The sequence below is a fragment of the Puma concolor genome, chromosome A3, assembly GCF_028749965.1.
Source record: "Puma concolor isolate L17-30 chromosome A3, mPumCon1.1.hap2, whole genome shotgun sequence".
NCBI classification, from domain to species: domain Eukaryota; kingdom Metazoa; phylum Chordata; class Mammalia; order Carnivora; family Felidae; genus Puma; species Puma concolor.
This window is the reverse complement of record NC_141669.1, coordinates 68,133,423-68,152,362: the sequence shown is the minus strand read 5'-3', so window position 1 is coordinate 68,152,362 and position 18,940 is coordinate 68,133,423. Positions and strand designations below refer to the sequence as shown.

Genomic DNA, 18,940 nt, shown 5'->3' with positions numbered 1-18,940 from the left:
TTATATACTGAAATATTTTAGATATATTGGACTAAATAATAAATTAATTTCACCTATTTTTACTTTAATATGGTACAAGATTCAAGATTTTGAATTGTACACGATGCTCATAATACAGCAGTGTTGGACAGTCCTGCCCTGTAGCATTTAAACCAGTTTCATATCTATTAGCCAGTTGAGTTCAGCATCCCTGATTGGATGAATGTATATACACACATATGTCTACATTCTCCTTTGAACCAGGTTCTGTCATTACTTCGTGTGTCAAATAGAAATCTTTGACACTTACCGTTTATATTTGCAGGAGAATCACAGTTTTAACATTTCATATTTGAGCAGCCAATTCTACAGAGTTGCTCCAACAGGCCCCATCTAAATATGTTCTTCCAGTCTATGACTCATAGTGATTTTGCAAGGACCCAATGCCCTATATTAAATGCATTCTAAAATAGCTAAGATGGTTTTCATTACCTACTATGGTACCCTAAGAAAACAGCTAAATTTTGAATGTTTACTACTTTCTACATACTGTCTGAAACAATTTACAGATTATCTCCTTTCATCTTCATAACACCTCTGGGTCAGGTGACATACTCTCCATTTTACAAATGAGACATTTAGAATTGAAGGTACTTGTCCACTGTAACCAGCGGGGAAGTGGCAGCTGGATTTGCACTCAAGCAGAACTGATCCAGAGTCCACCTCCATTACCACTGTGCCACTCTGTCTTTTCTTTCCACTAAACAGGAGAGAGTATCTGTCACTTTGCTGACCCAAAACTGTGGTATGACAGAGAAGTGACTGCCTTTGCTTCTTCTGCCTCCTCTGCTCCCAGGCCCTTTGATCCAGTTGGCTGTTTTTCAGAATCCTGGGCATAGCCTGGGTAGCTCTCCCAGAATCTCCCAATTAAGGAGATTGAATGACATGCTGAGCAGTAACTCCAGGTTTTATGAGTGAATTCCACAGGAAGTGTGTGACTTTGCCGGTCACAGAGCTTGCTTAAGAGCCAGTCCACCATCTTTGGCAAAGACAGAGAACAATTACACTGTAAGAGCTGCTATTAAGGGCTTACTGTGTGTCGGATGTTGTACTGGGCAATTTATATACATTCTTTTTAATCCATTCAGTGACTCAGTAAGGTGAGGGTTATCTCCATTTTTAAAGAAGAGTAATTTGGCTTCAGGTTAATTATGAAAGTACTAGGATTCCCTTGATAATCACTGAACTCACTGATCATGAGCTACAATATGGCAGAAGTTTTAGACATTACAGTTGACACTTCAACAATGCAGCGGTAGGGGTACCAACCCTCTATGTGCTTGGAAATCCACATATAGCATTGGACTCCCCAAAAATGTAACCGCTAATTCTTATTATTGACCAGAAGTTTTGCCAATAACATCAACAGTTGATGAACACATGTTTTGTATGTTAGATGTATTATATACTATATTCTTAAAATAAGCTAGAAATGTTATTAAAATAAGAGAAAATACATGTACTGTGCTGTACAAAATCCACGTGTAAGTGGACCTATGCAGTTCAAATTCATATTGTTTGAGGGTCAACGGTCTATTAAAATACCATTAAAGGGGCGCCTGGGTAGCTCAGTTGGTTAAGCATCCGACTTTGGCTCTGGTCATGATGTCACCTTCTGAGAGTTGGAGCCCCGTGTCAGACTCTGTGCTGACAGCTCAGAGCCTGGAGCCTGCTTCAAATTCTGTGTCGTCTTCTCTCTGTCTCTTCCCCTTCCCTGCTCGCACTCTGTCTGTCTCTCTCTTTCACAAAAATAATCAATAAACGTTAAAAAAAAATTTTTTTTTAATACCATTAAAAAGCTCCTATTGATGGGGCACCTGGCTGCCTTAGTCGGTTAATTCTCCGACTTTGGCTCATGTCATGATCTTATGGTTCATGGGTTCAAGCCCTGTGTCAGACTCTGGGCTGACAGCCCAGAGCTTGGAACCTGCTTCAGATTCTGTACCTCCCTCTCTCCTTCTCTCTGCCCCTTCCCCACTTGTGCTCTGTCTCTGTCTCATAAATAAATAAATGTTAAAAATTTTTTAAACTAATTAAGTCTATGGTAGTATTTGTCCACATGTAACTGAGTAAGAAACATGCTTAAGAAAGGAGAATAGCAAAAATATGTGCCATCCTTCCATTATTGATGATACTTTAAAAGCTTAAAATGGGCAGGCAACTCAATATTTTCCACTATGCATCATATTAGCTCTTAATTCATTAACTGTCTCTTCTTACTGTCTGCTTTCTTGCTATGGTCTATGTTTTACACTGGTGCTGCAGAGATGTCCGAAAGGATTATGCCGCCCCACTTCAGTCCCAGGAAATAGAACTGCTATGAATTATTAATAGTGTTGGCTTTCTAGTGCTTTAATTCTATGTCTTTGTTTCAATAAGGATATTAAATGGAATTTTTCCTATCACTTCAGGAACTTAGTACATTTTGTAGGAAACACTCAATGACTTGAGTAATAGAAGAGACAGTCCTATGTTGGTTTCCACTTCTACTTATTATGGATTCTCCATACATTCCATCCCATATATCCTTGCTCAGTGATAGGTTAATAGGGCAATTTTTAAATTGAGCTCTTTGGAGCCCTTGGGATTCCCCAGAGGTACTCAAGGTATAGCCGGGAAACAGAGGCCTGAGGGGGAGGTTCTGAACCTCACCCCCAACCGTTCCCTTGCTTCAGAGAAGCACCTCAGTTCTATAAGCATTAAGCTTTCATGCAAGATTATGTTGGAAGAAAGGACTCTTCTTTTTAAAAAGCTTTAAAACCCTGAATAAATACAACTACAATAGGTGTTTATACAGCTTTGAGATTCCAAGAACAATGTCTAAGGATTTTTGATAATTAAAACTCATCTGAGCATATACAACCAACTGTGTCCTGAACTTGATTGAAATGGTGGCATGTCATGTGACTTGGTTTGCAAGATGGACTTGGACCTCCAGGGGTGTTGTAATAATCACCCTAAACGCTGGGTGAAGTCAGTCACTATGCTAATGTATACAATGAATAGGCTTAAAATCACAAGAACTGCAGTAAAATTTGGGGGCTGGCAAAAATAAGTGAACTGATTCCACAAATAAACTTGGTTCACATGCTTGCATTCAGGTTATTAGGTCAGACCCATAGGCCTCCAGTTTCCTCTGTGAGGATGAACATAGTCCTTACTTGTTACTGACATGAATTTTATCACTTTTCTGTAATAAGAGCAACTATTTGTTTACCTTTCAAAGTGTGTAAAAAATGGGGGGAGGGTTATTTCATGGGAGATAAAATTAAAAAGTTAAAAGTTCATGCCCAGGGCTCCCTTCTGTGTGTGAACTGTGTAAAACCCTAGAAATGTGCCTCTTTTCTCATGCATGGAAGCTGTAGACCCAAAGAAGGCAGGCAAATGACAAAGATGGGTTCATTCAGGATGTGTTGTATTTACTGAGTGCCCTCTGTCATCAGGCATCATGCTAGATGTTTGGGATGCAATAGTCAGATTCCTCCTCTGCCTTCATAGAATTTGCATTCTAATATGGAGGAGGCATGTAATGAACACATCAAGAATTACATAAACATAGCAATTACAGAATGTGATACTTCCCATGATGCACACAATAGTTGGGCGGGTCCTTTTTAGATAGAGGCAGTCAGAGAAGGGTCTCTGGGAGGGGAAATACCTAAGTGTGTTTTAGAAAGTCACAGCTGGCCTCTTTGCTGGCTGCTGAGGCCATAAATGTGTGGATACTATACTGGATAGCCAAATGTGTGCCATCTGCACCAAAGAATCAGAATGCTGTGGAAGCCCTTGAGGGGACCAATAGTTGGTGACTGCCTGAGTAGGAACAGAAAAATACAACATGGTTAATTTAGTAAACGAATGGAATTTTCCCCTGGTCATCTAACATTTATCAGCACTGTTTTTTATTCTTTTTTTCCATGCAAAGATGACCTGAAGAACTTAAAACACATGCAAGATCATTGTCTTTTGCCACTCCATAAAAATTATTTTTATAACCATGTATAATACTCATGAAACATGTAAGAAATGCATCTATAATGAAATGTCCTCGTATTACTTTGTAATTGTTAAAGGCAACATGATTTTGGTAAAAGAATTGACTTCACAGAAATATTTTAATTTTCAAAATCTCTACACACAGCATTTAAAATATATTAGAGTGAAGGGAGGACATGTTTATCAAGTAACATGACTTCTGTTAACAGAATTTTCCACTTTCCATTCTTATTCTTCCATTTGTATTAGTTGAACCTTCTTATTTAAAAAAAGGCTTTAAAAGCCTACCAGTGTATCATGTTACTTAAATAAAAATACCTGAAAGATAGACACACATAGAGCAGATTCAGATTTATAGCATAAATATTATACTTCAGTGTCTCTCAAGCAAATATAATTCACTCATCCATCCAACCATCCATCCATTCAGTATTTATTGAGTCTACTGACCTAATAGGTAAAATATGCTTTAGCCAGAGCAATGTACTCCGATCATACTCACCCCTTGACTCAGTGAACACTGTTCATGATTCTTTCTTTCTTTATGTACTAAAGCAATTCTTTCAAAGGCTTAGTACCAACAAAAATGTGGCTAGATAACCTACAATAAGGAGCAATTTGAAATTATCCAATTAATGTGATAAAAACTGACTGACAACGAATTCTGGAGAAGTACATAGGGTGGTTTATCTCAGAACCCCAAAGAAAACTATTCTAAGGAACTTCAGTAAGGCATCTGATTCCAATGAAGAGATCACTAGTTTCCCTATGTACCAGTTTAAAAACATGATGATTAAAAAGCATCTTGTTCAAAATAGCAAGAAAAATATATCTAAGTATTAACTTATCGGTATTTAATTAAGAACCTGAATTAAGTAAACTACAAAATTTTGAGGAGGAATGTAAAGAATTGAACAGAAATAGGGAAAATCTGTTACTCTTGATAAGATTAAATGTTAGCATGTTCATTCTTTCCGAATTATTTTAAAATTTACAAGGGTATTTTAAGATTTTTAAGGGATTTGGACTGGACAAAATTATGCTAAAATCTAATAGACTTCGTGATAAACAAGGACAATTGGAATAATGAGGTTGGGGGGTAACAGAGACTGCTGAGCATTAAAATATATTCTAAAGCTATAAGAATTAAAATAGTTTGGTATTCTAGGCCTATCTCAAGAAACAAGAAAAATCCCAAATACAAAATCTAACAGCACACCTAAAGGAACTAGAAGCAGAACAGCAAAGGAACCCCAAATCCAGCAGAAGAGAAATAATAAAGATCAGAGGAGAAATAAACAATAGAGAATCCAAAAAAAAAAAAAAAAAAAACAAAACAAAACAAATCAATGAAACTAAGAGTTGGTTTTTCAAAAAAATAAACAAAATTGATAAACCTCTAGCCAGACTTCTCAAAAACAAAAGGGAGATGACCCAAATAAAATTATGAATGAAAATGGAATTATTACAACCAATACCTCAGAAATACAAGCAATTATCAGGGAATACTATGAAAAATTATATGCCAACAAACTGGACAACCTGGAAGAAATGGACAAATTCCTAAACACCTATACACTACCAAAACTCAAACGGGAAGAAATAAAAAATTTGAACAGACCCATAACTAGTGTAGAAATTGAATCAGTTATCAAAAATCTCCCAACAAATAAGAGTCCAGGGCCAGATGGCTTCTCTGGGGAATTCTAGCAGACATTTAAAGCAGCATTAATACCTATCCTTCTCAAGCTGTTCCAAAAAATAGAAAGGGAGGGAAAACTTCTGGACTCATCCTACAAAGCCAGCATTACTTTGATTCTCAAACCAGACAGAGACCCAACATAAAAGGAGAACCACAGGCCAATATCCCTGATGAATATGGATGCAAAAATTCTCAACAAGATACTAGCAAATCAAATTCAACAGCATATAAAAAGAATTATTCACCATGATCAAGTGGGATTCATTCCTGGGCTGCAGGAAATATTCGCAGATCAATTAATGTGACACATCACATCAATAAAAGGAAAGAACCATATGATCCTGTTAATATATGCAGAAAAAGCATTTGAAAAAATCCAGCATCCTTTTTTTAATAAAAACCCTAAAGAAAGGATAGAAGGAAATACTTGAACAACATGAAATCCATTTATGAAAAGCCCACAGCTAATATCATCCTCAATGGGGAAAAACTGAGAGCTTTCCCCCTGAGATCAGGAACACGACGGGGATGTCCACTCTCACCACTGTTGTTTAACATAATGTTGGAAGTGCTAGCATCAGCAATCAGACAACAAAAGGAAATAAAAGGCATCAAAGCTGGCAAAGAAGTCAAACTTTCACTTTTCACAGATGACATGATACTGTACACAGAAAACCCGACAGACTCCACCCAAAGTCTGCTAGAACTCATACATGAAGTCAGCAAAGTCACAGGGTACAAAAATCAATGTACAGAAGTCGGTTGCATTTTTATACACCAATAATGAAGCAACAGAGAAAGAAACTGATTCCATTTACAATTGCACCAAGAACCATAAAATATCTAGGAATAAACCTAACCAAAGATATAAAAGATCTGTAAGCTGAAAACTATAGAAAGCTTATGAAGGAAACTGAAGAAGACACAAAGAAACAGAAAAACATTCCATGCTCATGGATTGGAAGAATAAATATTGTTAAGATGTCAATACTACCCAAAGCAATCTACGCATTCAATGCAATCCCAATCAAAATTGCACCGGCATTCTCAAAGCTAGAACAAACAATCCTAAAATTTGTGTGGAACCACACAAGATGCCAAGTAGTCAAAGTAATACTGAAGTAGAAAACCAAAGTGGGAGGCATCACAATCCCAGACTTTAGCTTCTACTACAAAGCTGTAATCATCAAGACAGTATGGTATTAGCACAAAAACAGATACATAGACCAATGGTATAGAATGGAGACTCCAGAATTGGACCCATAAACGTATGGCCAGCTAATCTTTGACAAAACAGGAAAGAGTATCCAATGGAAAAAAGACAGTCTCTTTAACAAATGGTGCTGGGAGAACTGGACAGCAACATGCAGAAGAATGAAACTAGACCATTTTCTTACACCATACACAAAAATAAACTCAAAATGGATGAAAGACCTGAATGTGAGACAGGAAACCATCAAAATCCTAGAGCAGAAAGCAGGCAACAACCTTTTTGACCTCAGCTGCAGCAATTTCTTACTCGACACATCTCCAAAGACAAGAGAATGAAAAGCAAAAATAAACTATTGGGACCTCATCAATAGGTCTTGTTGATCAAGAAAACAATCAATAAAACTAAAAGGCAACTGACAGAATGGGAAAAGATATTTGCAAATCACATATTGTATAAATGGTTGGTATCCAAAATCTATAAAGAACTCACCAAACTCCACACCTGAAAAAAAAAATAATCCAGTAAAGAAATGGGCAGAAGACATGAATAGACAGTTTTCCAAAGAAGACATCCAGATGGCCAACAGACACAAAAACAATGCTCAATGTCACTCATCATCAGGCAAATACAAATCAAAGCCACACTGAAATACCACCTCACGCCAGTCAGAATGGCTAAAATGAACAAATCAGGAAACTAGATGCTGGTGAGGATGAGGAGAAATGGGAACCCTCTTGCACTGTTGGTGGGAATGCAAACTGGTGCAACCCCTCTGGAAAACAGTGTGGAGGTTCCGCAAAAAATTAAAAATAGAGGTACTCTGTGACCCAGCAATAGCACAACTAAGAATTTATCTAAAGGATACAGGAGTGTTGATGCATAGGGGTATATGTACCCCAATGTTTACAGCAGTGCTTTCAACAATAGCCAAATTATGGAAAGAGCCTAAATATCCATCAACTGATGAATGGATAGAGAAGATGTGGTTTATATATACAATGGAATACTACTTGGCAATGAGAAAGAATAAAATCATGCCATTTGCAGCAACATGGATGGAACTGGAGGGTATTATGCTCAGTGAAATAAGTCAGAGAAAGATATATGTTTTCATTCATATGTGGATCTTGACAAACTGAACAGAAGACCATGGGGGAAGGTAATGGGGAAAAATGTTACAGAGAAGGAGGGGGGCAGACCATAAGAGACTCTTAAACACAGAGAACAAACAGGGTTGATGGGGGGTGGGGGGAGAGAGGAAAGTGAGTGATGGGCATTGGGGAAGGCACTTGTTGGGATGAATACTGGGTTTGTATGGAAGCCAATTTAACAATAAATTTTATTAAAAATAAAATAGTTTGGTAATGGTTTAGGGATTAACCAAAGCTATCAGTGAAGTCAAATAGAATGTCTAGAAAAAGATTCAGGCATATACATAGATTCAGTCTCTAATAACAGTTGTGCTGGGGAAAATATCTAACCATTCAAAATTAAGATCTCTTTTTCATATAATGCAATCATATAATTCCAGATGGATTGAAGATTTAAACATAAAGGAAAAAGCCATACTTCCAATTAAAGATGTTACATTTTGAACATATGCACTTACTTCTCCCATCTAAGCCCCACTTAAGTATGAGTAAAATTGATTTTTTAAAAAAGGTTTAAACACCCAGAAGAACAAAGAATGAGAGAGAAAGCTTCAAAACTTTGGAAAACAAGGCAACAAAACTTGGGAAATTAGAAAGCAAATGAGCTAATGGTCACACTGATCTGAATGGTAAGTGTCCAGTGGGAGAAGCAGAGAAATGGCCCTTTTAACACAGTGGAAACTCCCCAAGGCAGTGGGCAGAAGTGGGCAGAAATGTGGGGTCAAAAATACAAGGATTTAAAATTTGTTTAATAAGCTATTATCTCCCATCCCTTACAGGGGAGTGGCTGCACCACCCACCCAGGTGGAAGACAGAATTTCAAGCTCTGGAGAGGGTCTTAGAGACACAGCTGAAAAAAGATCAAGTGCTGATAACAGATATTCAGTGAAAATTACACACTAAATACTGAGGTCTTACCCTTCTTCCCAGAACACACATAGCCAAATTTATAGACTCTAGGTGGATATTGGACATACCTTCTGTGGAGGATCTGCCCAGTTTAAGAGAAGAGATACAAAGATACCAAAATCAGAAGCTCCCCCATGAAATGGCTCATTCACCGTACTCCAGTAAACCTAAGACCACAGCTCTGCAGCTGGCTAAGGAGAAGTCCACTCCAGGTTGGGGGATGTCCTACCTTCCATTGCTCACTCCAGGAAACATCGGATTGAATTGTTACTCTGCCCCTAAGATGGGATGTCCCTATGGAGAAGCCTTTGGCCCAAGCACTGATCCCTGGCCCTATTGTTTCCACTGTGCTTAGAGGACAGATGTCTAAGGAGGTAGAGCTCAGCGCAGTGCAGACAGGCACATGTTCCATTCCTGGCCATCTAGTCATCCTCAAGGGCTCCCCTTGCTCTTCAGCAATTAACTCTCATAACAATTATTTTTTTAAGTTTTTTTTTTTTTTTTTTTTTTTTTTTTTAATTTTGAGAGAGCAAGCAGGGGACGGGTAGAGAGAGAAGGAGAGAAAGAGAATCCCAGTCTCCAGACTGTCAGCACAGAGCCTGATGTGGGACTCGAACTCACGAACTGTGAGATTATGACCTGAGCCAAAATTCAGAATCAGACCTTAACCCACTGAGCCACTCAGGTGCCCCTCCCATAGCAATTATTAACACCATTTTCACTTAAATTCCTCAACCCTACCTCATCTCCAGTAATTCTTGTAAATTACCTTACCTCAGGCTATCTTATGTAAATGCCTCTTGGTATCAAATTGTGTGTGTGTGTGTTTATCTGTCTTCTGTACAGATAAGATTTGTCCTGTCTTCGAAATGTAACGAGTCTGCTCACGAACCTGCCCTGAGCCCTTTTCCCTCTAATTACTACTTCTATCTTGCATCTTCTATTCATTCTGGCTGCCCACTTGTGAGAATATGTGGGCTTATTCTCCAGGTGTCAGGAGTGCTGGTGGAAGGTGGCCCTCAACCGTCAGCCATCTTCAGAAGTTGCCCCAGCAGAAGGAAGTCATAACACAAACAGTCACCCCTTCTCTGGGCAGCTCTTCTGTAATGACTGGCTAATGGGGGGAGGGGTGGGATATAAAGACCCAGCCCTCTCACTGTACCTTGGGACAGCCCTGAAGGGTCTTCCCTAATTCAGAGCTCCCGTGTGTTGGCCGAGGTCTTCAATGAGACTACATCTCACCCAACTTCCCCCTAAGGCCAATGCTGTCTACTTTCTTTGCCTCCCACGGTTTTTGAACCCAAGAGCAATCCCTACAAACTAATCTCCATCTCAGAGTCGCATCCCAGGGCCCCCTCTCTATGACAGCACGTCTGTAAGTCATGGACATTTAAAATTTTGATAGGTAATACCAGTTGCCCTTTTAAAAAGCTGTACAGAGTTGCATTCCCATCAATCTAGAAAAGTGCCTCTAAACTATCTCTACTAGATATAATCAATTTTTCAAATCTTTGCCATTTCATAAGTAACAGATGGTATCTTGTTCTTGTTTGATTTATAATTTTAAAATTATGAGTAAGAGAATATTTCACATATTTATTGGCCATTTATATTTCTTATGTTTATGTTCTTTGTCCATTTTTCCATGGAATGGCTATCTTTTATGTATTGGTTTTTAAGTGCTCTTTGTAGAGTAAGAAAATTGCAGGTAAGTTTTCCGGTTTGTTCTTTGTTATGGCTTTGCTTAAGACATTTTTTTTTTGACCATTCTCTAAAGTTTTACATTTTTAATTAGTTAACATTATCCATTTTTTTCCCTATGCTTCTTAGTTTCCTGTCAAGCTTAAGCTGGCATTCCCTATCCTAAGATTTGAAATTTTCAATACTATTTTCTTTATAATTTAGCTCCAGTGCCATTGGCATCACAAGGATGTCCCTGAGTACCTTGACCAGAAATTAACCCCAGCCATTTCCTCTGCCTTTACATTAAAATCACATTGCACATCACATTCTGAATTACTTTATAGTAATTTTTATTCTCCAAACTCTTCTGTTAGATTGTGAGTTACTGAGGGAAGAAATTTCATTTTATTCCTTTATTTAAAAAAAATTTTTTTTTCAACGTTTATTTATTTTTGGGACAGAGAGAGACAGAGCATGAACGGGGGAGGGGCAGAGAGAGAGGGAGACACAGAATCGGAAACAGGCTCCAGGCTCTGAGCCATCAGCCCAGAGCCTGACACGGGGCTCGAACTCACGGACCGCGAGATCGTGACCTGGCTGAAGTCGGACGCTTAACCGACTGCGCCACCCAGGCGCCCCTTATTCCTTTATTTTTAACCAAACTCCATACTTTATTTATCTTTCACTAGTTTTTCCACTAATGTCCTTTTCTTGGTCCAGAATCCCATCCAGGATACTGCATTAGTCATCATGTCTCCTTTGGCTTCTCTTGGCAGCCAGTTTCACAGATTTTGTGTTTTCCAAGTTTTTATTTAAATTCCATTGGTCAACATACAGTGTAATATTAGTTTCAGGTGTACAGTTTGGTGATTCAACACTTAAAACCAATACCTGGTACTCATCACAACAAGTGCCCTTCTTAATCCCCATCCCCTATTTCAACCATCCCCCCACCTCCCATCTAGCAACCATCAGTTCTCTATAGTTTCTTGGTTTGCCTCTTTTTTCCCCCTTTGCTTGTTTTGTTTCTTAAATTCTATATATGAGTGAAACCATATGGTATTTGTCTTTCTCTGACTTATTTTGAGCATAATACTCTCTAGCTCCATCCACATTGTTGCAAATGGCATGATTTTGTTCTTGTTTTGTGGCTAATATTCCATTGTACATATACCACATCCTCTTTATCCATTCATCAATCAACGGACACTTGGGCTGTTTCCATAATTTGGCCATTGTGGATAGTGCTGCTATGAACATTGGGGAGCATTTATCCTGCAAATTAGTATTTTTGTATCCTTTGGATAAATACCTAGTAGTGCAACTGTTGGATCCTAGGGTAGTTCTATTTTTAACTTTTTGAGGAACCTCCATACTGTTTGCCAGAGTGGCTGCACTGGTTTGCATTCCTACCAACAGTCTAAGAGGGGTTCCCCTTTCTCCACATCTCACCAGCACCTGTTGTTTCTTGTGTTACTCATTTTGGCCATTCTGACAGGTGTGAGGTGGTATTGCATTGTAGTTTTGATTTGAATTTCCTGGATGATGAGTGACATTGAGCATCTTTTCAAGGGTCCATTGGCCATCTGTATATCTTCTTAGGAAAAATGTCTACTCATTTTTTGGGTGTTGAGTTTTATAAGTTCTTTATATATTTTGGATAGTAAAGAAACTTCATTTTAGATATCTGTAATGCATTCCATTATCAAGGATATCACCTTGCTTACAATGCTACTTAAATATTTACTGAAATGAATTAACTGATACTGTTTGATTATGTGGTTTTTAAACCTTCTTGATACAAAAAGGTGAAATTAAAACACTTGAGCTAGGAGACCTCGCAGTTCTGCCATCTCCCAGATCTGAGCCACACCTATAAAGGGCTGACTGCAGGAGCAGCACATGAGGGAAGTCTCAGGGCTTGCCAAGTGATAGGTGACCAGAACACTCTTCGGTAAGTAGGCAGGTCAGGCAAGATTGCTCCTAGCAGTAGGGGTGGCATGCTTGGAGCCATGACACAAAGTGGCCCTCCTGCATCTGATACAAAGCCATAGCTGAATCACCTAACAGCATGACCATTCTGCCCGTAGCAGTGGCATAGATTTATCCTTGGCCCTACTTGTGGCTGGTGAACTTCTTAATGGTGTTGAAGACCAGCTACAAGTAGGTGGTCAGGCTCTCAACTAGCTAAATACATTGAGTTTTCATCCTAGGTGGATTAGTCATTGCAACTTATAGGCCCACTAGTACTTGTCCTGGATTCACTGGTTCTAATTGTTCTCCACTCATTCTCTCTTGAGCCCATTGAAATACAGCTTTAACTCTACCAAAACTATACTTATCAAGGTCATCAGTGACCAGCGTGTTGCCAAATGCAATGGTCAATTCTCAGTCCTCACCTTACTTGACCTGCCAGCAGCAGGGACCCAGTTGATCCATTCGTGGAGGGTTTCATTTGCCTCCTAGGACAGGATGCCCTTCCAGTTTTGCTCCTACCCCCTAGATGCTTTCTTCTCTTCTTTGCTGGTTTTTCCTCTGCTTCCTGAGCTCTTAACTTTGGGGTGTCCTAAGACACAGTCCCTGTACCTCTTTCCTTTTCTATATGCTTTTTCTCGGTGATGCCATCCAATCTTACGGCTTTCAGTACTGACTACCTGCAGACAAATTCCAACTTTATCTCCTCCAGCCAGACTCAAAGATCCAACTGGCTGCTCAACATCTCATGTAGATGTCTAATATCTCAAAGTCAACTTTCCAAAATTGAACTTTTTTTTTTTGGAAATATGATTTTATTTTTCAAGTTTTTATTAAATCCTAGTTAGTTAACATACAGTGTAATATTGGTTTCAGAGGTATAATTTAGTGATTCATCACTTACATATAACACTCAGTGATCAACACAAGTACTCTCCTTAATACCCATCATCCATTTAGCCCATCCCCCACCCACCTCCCTCCATCAACCCTGTTTGTTCTCTATAGTTGAGTATTATGGTTTGCTTCCCTCTCTTCCTCCACCCTTCTCCTACATTCTGTTTTGTTTCTTAAATTCCACATGAATGAAATCATATGGTATCTGTTTTTCCCTGACTGACTTATTTCACTTAGCATTATACTCTCTAGCTCAATCCATGTCATTGCCAATGGCAAGATTTTGTTCTTTTTAATGGCTGAGTAATATTCTATTGTGCTTTTATACCACATCTTTATCCATTCATCAGTCGATGGACATGTGGGCTCTTTCCATAATTTAGCTACTCAAAACTGAACTTCTAATCTTTCCCCAATCTGCTCTTCACACGGTCTCTCCATTTCAGTGAATCACAACCATTACCAAATAGTTTCTCACCAGTAACTCTGGGGTCATCCTTCAGTCCTCTCTCCCTCACATCATGTCCAATCTGTCAGCAAATCACAGCCAGAATCTGACCGTTTGTCATCACCACCACTGCTACTACCCTGGGCAAATTACTTAACTCTTCTCTCTTTCCTCATCCATACCTTGGGAGTAATGATGGACTATAACTTACAGGGTTAGAGTCTATATAAAGAACTTAGCACAATGCTGAGCAAATAGTGCTTAATATACTTTCGCTTTTATTATTTCTGGCCTTTGTTTTCTAAAAGATTTCAAGGAGATAGTAGTAAAATTGAAGCCATTGGCTCCTTTTCTAAATAACTGAATTTTGTTCTTCAACATGTGCAATTTCAACTTTGAAGATTTTAACTAAATGAGTTGAAGAAAATAAGATGTGTTACTGGGCTTAGCTTCTGAGAAAGGAGAAACATGAAAATTCACCTTACCTAGTAAAACTGTCACAAGAATCAAAGAAAGGGTTAAATAATTCAATGGCAATTTGAATCATTGGCATTCTTCTCTAGACTGATTAAGAGTAATTTCCAGATTGTCAGACCACTTTAGCATGGAAAATATTTTTTAATTCAAGGTTACAGGAGAGTGTTACATATGATAGTACACAGCTGTATGTGGTACTAGCCTCACAACTTGAAAGAACTTTGGGGATATGGGCAAACTTGTGGACTGTTTCTACAGCAACAGCTGGGTAACAGCCAGTGCTTATATTAAACTGCTTCAGGTTGTTTACCTGTAGTCCTATGTAATCTGTCATCCCAACTAATTATTAATAGTTAGAAAGATTCTGGAAAATCTTTAACAGTAATATCTCGGGGGTCAACAATATTAAACTAAGCCTGAATTATATAAGGAAGCATCGCAGATAAGTACCCAAATGCATAAATTAAGCACCTATATATTGCTAATAAATAAAAACCATTGCACTATAGAAGCCGAAAAATAGTTTCAGAGCATTTAACTTGTCTCTTTAACGTGGCCATTTTGATAATATATGTATTAAGAAATAGTTTTTTAATAGATCAGAAAATGTTCAGCTAATTTTATTTTAAGTTTTTAAGATTTTATTTTTTTAAGGGGTGCCTGGGTGGCTCAGTCAGTTTAAGCATCTGACTTTGGTTCAGATCATGATCTCACGGTTTTGGGTTAGAGTCCCGCATCCCTCTCTGTGCTTGACAGCTCAGAACCTGGAGCCTGCTTTCAGATTCTGTCTCCCTCTCTCTCTGTCCTTTCCTTGCTAATGCTCTCTCTCTCTTTCACAAATAATTAAAAGAAAATTTTTAAAAATTTTTTTAAAAAGATCTTATTTTTTAATGTAACCTCTATACCCAAAGTAGGGTTTGCACTTACAACCCTGAGATCAAGAGTTGCATACTGTATTGACTGAGCCAACCAGGCACTCCTCATCTAAAATGTTTATGGGAAATCACATTCTTTACACTTTTTTAATTTTTTCTCTTTCAGCACATGGCAGATATGTACATATACATACGTACACACACCTACCATGTGCTGAGTAATGAGAAAAAACAATGGTGAATTGTTTTTATTATTTACTTCTTTGTAAAAATATTATCGTTTTACATATAAGAGCTAGATTTTAATGGCTTTGAATGCTTTAAAACAGGGAAAATATGAAATCATCATGAGTTTACTGGGCTTAATTTGCTATATGCTTTTCTTTGTTCCTATTTAATTATGTGTTAAACTTTCTGGTACCCTGATACATGATGTATACAATATAAAAAATTATATTTCACATTAGATGCAAAAGTTACTTAGTAAAAGTAAACTCCCATTGTAACCTGTGGTGGGATCATTTTGGCTAGTCCATAGATGCTTTGAGTGCTAATTTTTATTCATTTGTTTATTTTTTGTAGGATGTCCTGGCTGAGCAAGGTTGGAAGTCCTAGTTCTCGCATTGACCGCACAAACTTTTCTAATGAAAAAATCATCTCTCAACTTGACTACTCAAATTTTAGTATCCGATACTAACAGAAGAGAAATAAAAATTTTAATGCTTATATTACACAACAAACACCATATATTCTCAAGTCTATGTACTAGAATAATAGTAGCAGAGTAGGGTAAAAAAAAGAACTTTCTGTTCTGAAAGCTACAACAGAATATATGTTACTAAAAAGGTCTGACACTAAAATAGTTTTACTTGACGATGTTTTTAAGACGCAAAAACATAGTATTGTAAAGGATATTACAAAATATTTAATATGAATATTTAAACTTGTGGAATCTTTAATGAATATTATAGCAAGTGTTATTTGGCTAGGTATAAAATAAAGCTCAACCATTTAAAAATTAAGCATTGTTGTCTGAATTCTAAAAACCTCCTGAATAATAATTTATTAAATTTGAGTCATTTGTTTAACAAGAACCAGTAGTTAGATATAAATGTATATGATGATCAGTATAACCACAAAATAATATCAATAAAGAATTTTTAAAATTCTGGTTGAGACATTCAATATTTTGGTTGGAGTAACCTAATTCCATCTATGACCTTTATTGTTCTGTGTAGTGAGCAGGTGAGTGATGGTAACTGTTAAGAACGCACAATTTCACTACTACGAACAGCAAGATTTATGTCAACAACTATGTACAATGGTTTGTCCCAAGGAACCGACAGTCCAATTAAATCATACTATCCCTTGAACTTGACTTATCATTTAGGGATTTTTCACATGTAAATGGTAATTAAGCAACAGGATATTTTAAGGAGAAGGTTCATTTCTATGCCATAGAATTATTGAAAAAAGATCTTTAACTCAAAATACTAGGGGACTTCAAATGTTGTAGGCATATACATGTGTATGTCCTTCAGTGATCTCCTAATTTTTGTACCAATGGAATCCTTCATTAAAACAAAAATTTCCATGGAATTTAATACCTAAAGTAAGTAAAAAAGCCCACTAGTATGACTGAAATGGGCATGGAGGTCCTTGGAGCCCTGCATGCTTGGTCTCACTTTGCCTCCTGCATCTTGTCTGCCTTGGACAATTTCACATCCCCTAGGAATCCACATTAGAAACTACCATTCTGTCTGTAGAACCAATCTCCACTGTTACTCTCGATGGCATGGACAAAGACTTCAGGCCTCTTTCTTTTACCTGCTCCAAGAGTAGAATTGAGAAAAGAAAATGAGGTGAGACTGACATCATTCCTTTGAAAGGTTAACTCTGTGCATAATAATAATATTGATATCTACCATACACAAGACAACACAAAATCAGGGAATGACCAAGATATTTTTTTAAAACTTTCCAAACACACTTAAAGGAATAAAACAACTTTCCTATTATTCTAATGTCATCATCATGTTAAGCATTATACATGTCAAATATTATACAGGAGAATCTATTGTGATAGTCATTTGAATTTTTCTCTTATTTCCCTACTCCTGGTTGAAAGAAGGGAGAAAAGCCTTTGTATTCCCTAAGCTCAGGGAAGCTTTTGGTGCTAGTGTCCTGGAGACAACTTCTCTTCCAAGATTGAATTTTAGAGAGGGCATATGATGCTATGAGTGGAGGACAAAGATTAACACTAGGCTTTTAGCAGGTAAAAGAGAAGCAGAACTGGCAAGAGCCAAGAGGAAGAGATTATCCAAGACTTTGAGAAGGTACCAAAGGCCTTGGGTTTCCTAAGAGATGGAGACCTGTGCCTTTCTCCCCAGCAGCGCCTGTGCAGGATGGCTACACCTGAGAAGGGGGCAGCTTGAACACTCAGAGAAGAGGGGTCCCAGGCCCAGGGACTCCTGGTACCAGCAAGATTCCTGTCCCCAAAAATGCCACAAAGCATCCTGCTACAGGGGACCATGGTGGCTCAGACGATAGTCCTGGCAACTGGAATGGACTAGAAGCCAGAGAAATCTTTCCTGAATGTTCTCTGTGCATGAAATCCTTTCTGTGGTCCTTCTGAAAGAGAGCAGACAATCCCAGGGATGACTGAGAATTAACCTCCCACCGGTCAGACAGGATGGGGCTTGAAAGAGATTTGCTTTGATTTACAGAAAATAAAATAGACATTTCTTGCACACTCAAGTTTGAAACAAAATCGGTATCTCTTTACACATAGAAAGGCTAAGTGATTTTAGAAAAATACCATCTCAGAAGTGACACCAATATGTCACTTTTTATTACCTTGCTATACTCTGGTAGTTCCCGTCCCAACTGTCATTATAAGAAAATCATACCTTACTGGCACAATCTTCTAACTGCACAAAGTGAATCACATTAGTCAAGGTTACTTAATGATTAACACATAATGAAATTCCATCACAGGATGAAAAATGTTGTAAATAATGATTAAAAGTAGTGTTTGTGAATGGGTAGAAAGCAAGAGGGAAGTTGTAAAAATGTATTATGGATACCAGAGAACACATCTTACCAGTAAACTTGATTATGTCAAATTTCACAGTGAATGCACACAGGGAATTTTAAATTTATGTATTTTAGATAATAAACCTTGACAAGTTTAGTCAGAATTAGACATTTTAAAAATCAAGAAAAAAAAGCAGAAGATGGGTATCTACTTCAGTGACTATCAACCAGTAAGTGTTACAACACTTCACATGCCCACACCCTCTTCAGGAAACACGCATCAGAATCGGGGGTATGGTCTGTAAAAACATATTAAATACTATTTTCTAAATTCATATAAAAATTCCTTTTATTTTTTTTTTAACTTTTTTTTCAACGTTTATTTATTTTTGGGACAGAGAGAGACAGAGCATGAACGGCGAGGGGCAGAGAGAGAGGGAGAAACAGAATCGGAAACAGGCTCCAGGCTCTGAGCCATCAGCCCAGAGCCTGACGCGGGGCTCGAACTCACGGACCGCGAGATCGTGACCTGGCTGAAGT

At 37.9% G+C, this 18,940-nt stretch overlaps 1 protein-coding gene across 2 annotated transcripts in view; it reads left to right on the top strand.

Annotated features, from left to right (window-relative positions):
* ACYP2 (acylphosphatase 2) overlaps positions 1-16,535 on the top strand; it is a 293,604-nt gene extending 277,069 nt beyond the window's left edge. For both annotated transcript variants that reach the window (XM_086701110.1, XM_025931919.2), the window contains one exon: positions 15,947-16,535. In XM_086701110.1, the coding sequence (XP_086557236.1) occupies positions 15,947-16,061 (115 nt within the window). In that variant the 3' untranslated portion in view covers positions 16,062-16,535. The remainder of the gene's footprint in view (positions 1-15,946) is intronic.
* The last annotated feature ends 2,405 nt before the right edge of the window (positions 16,536-18,940 follow it).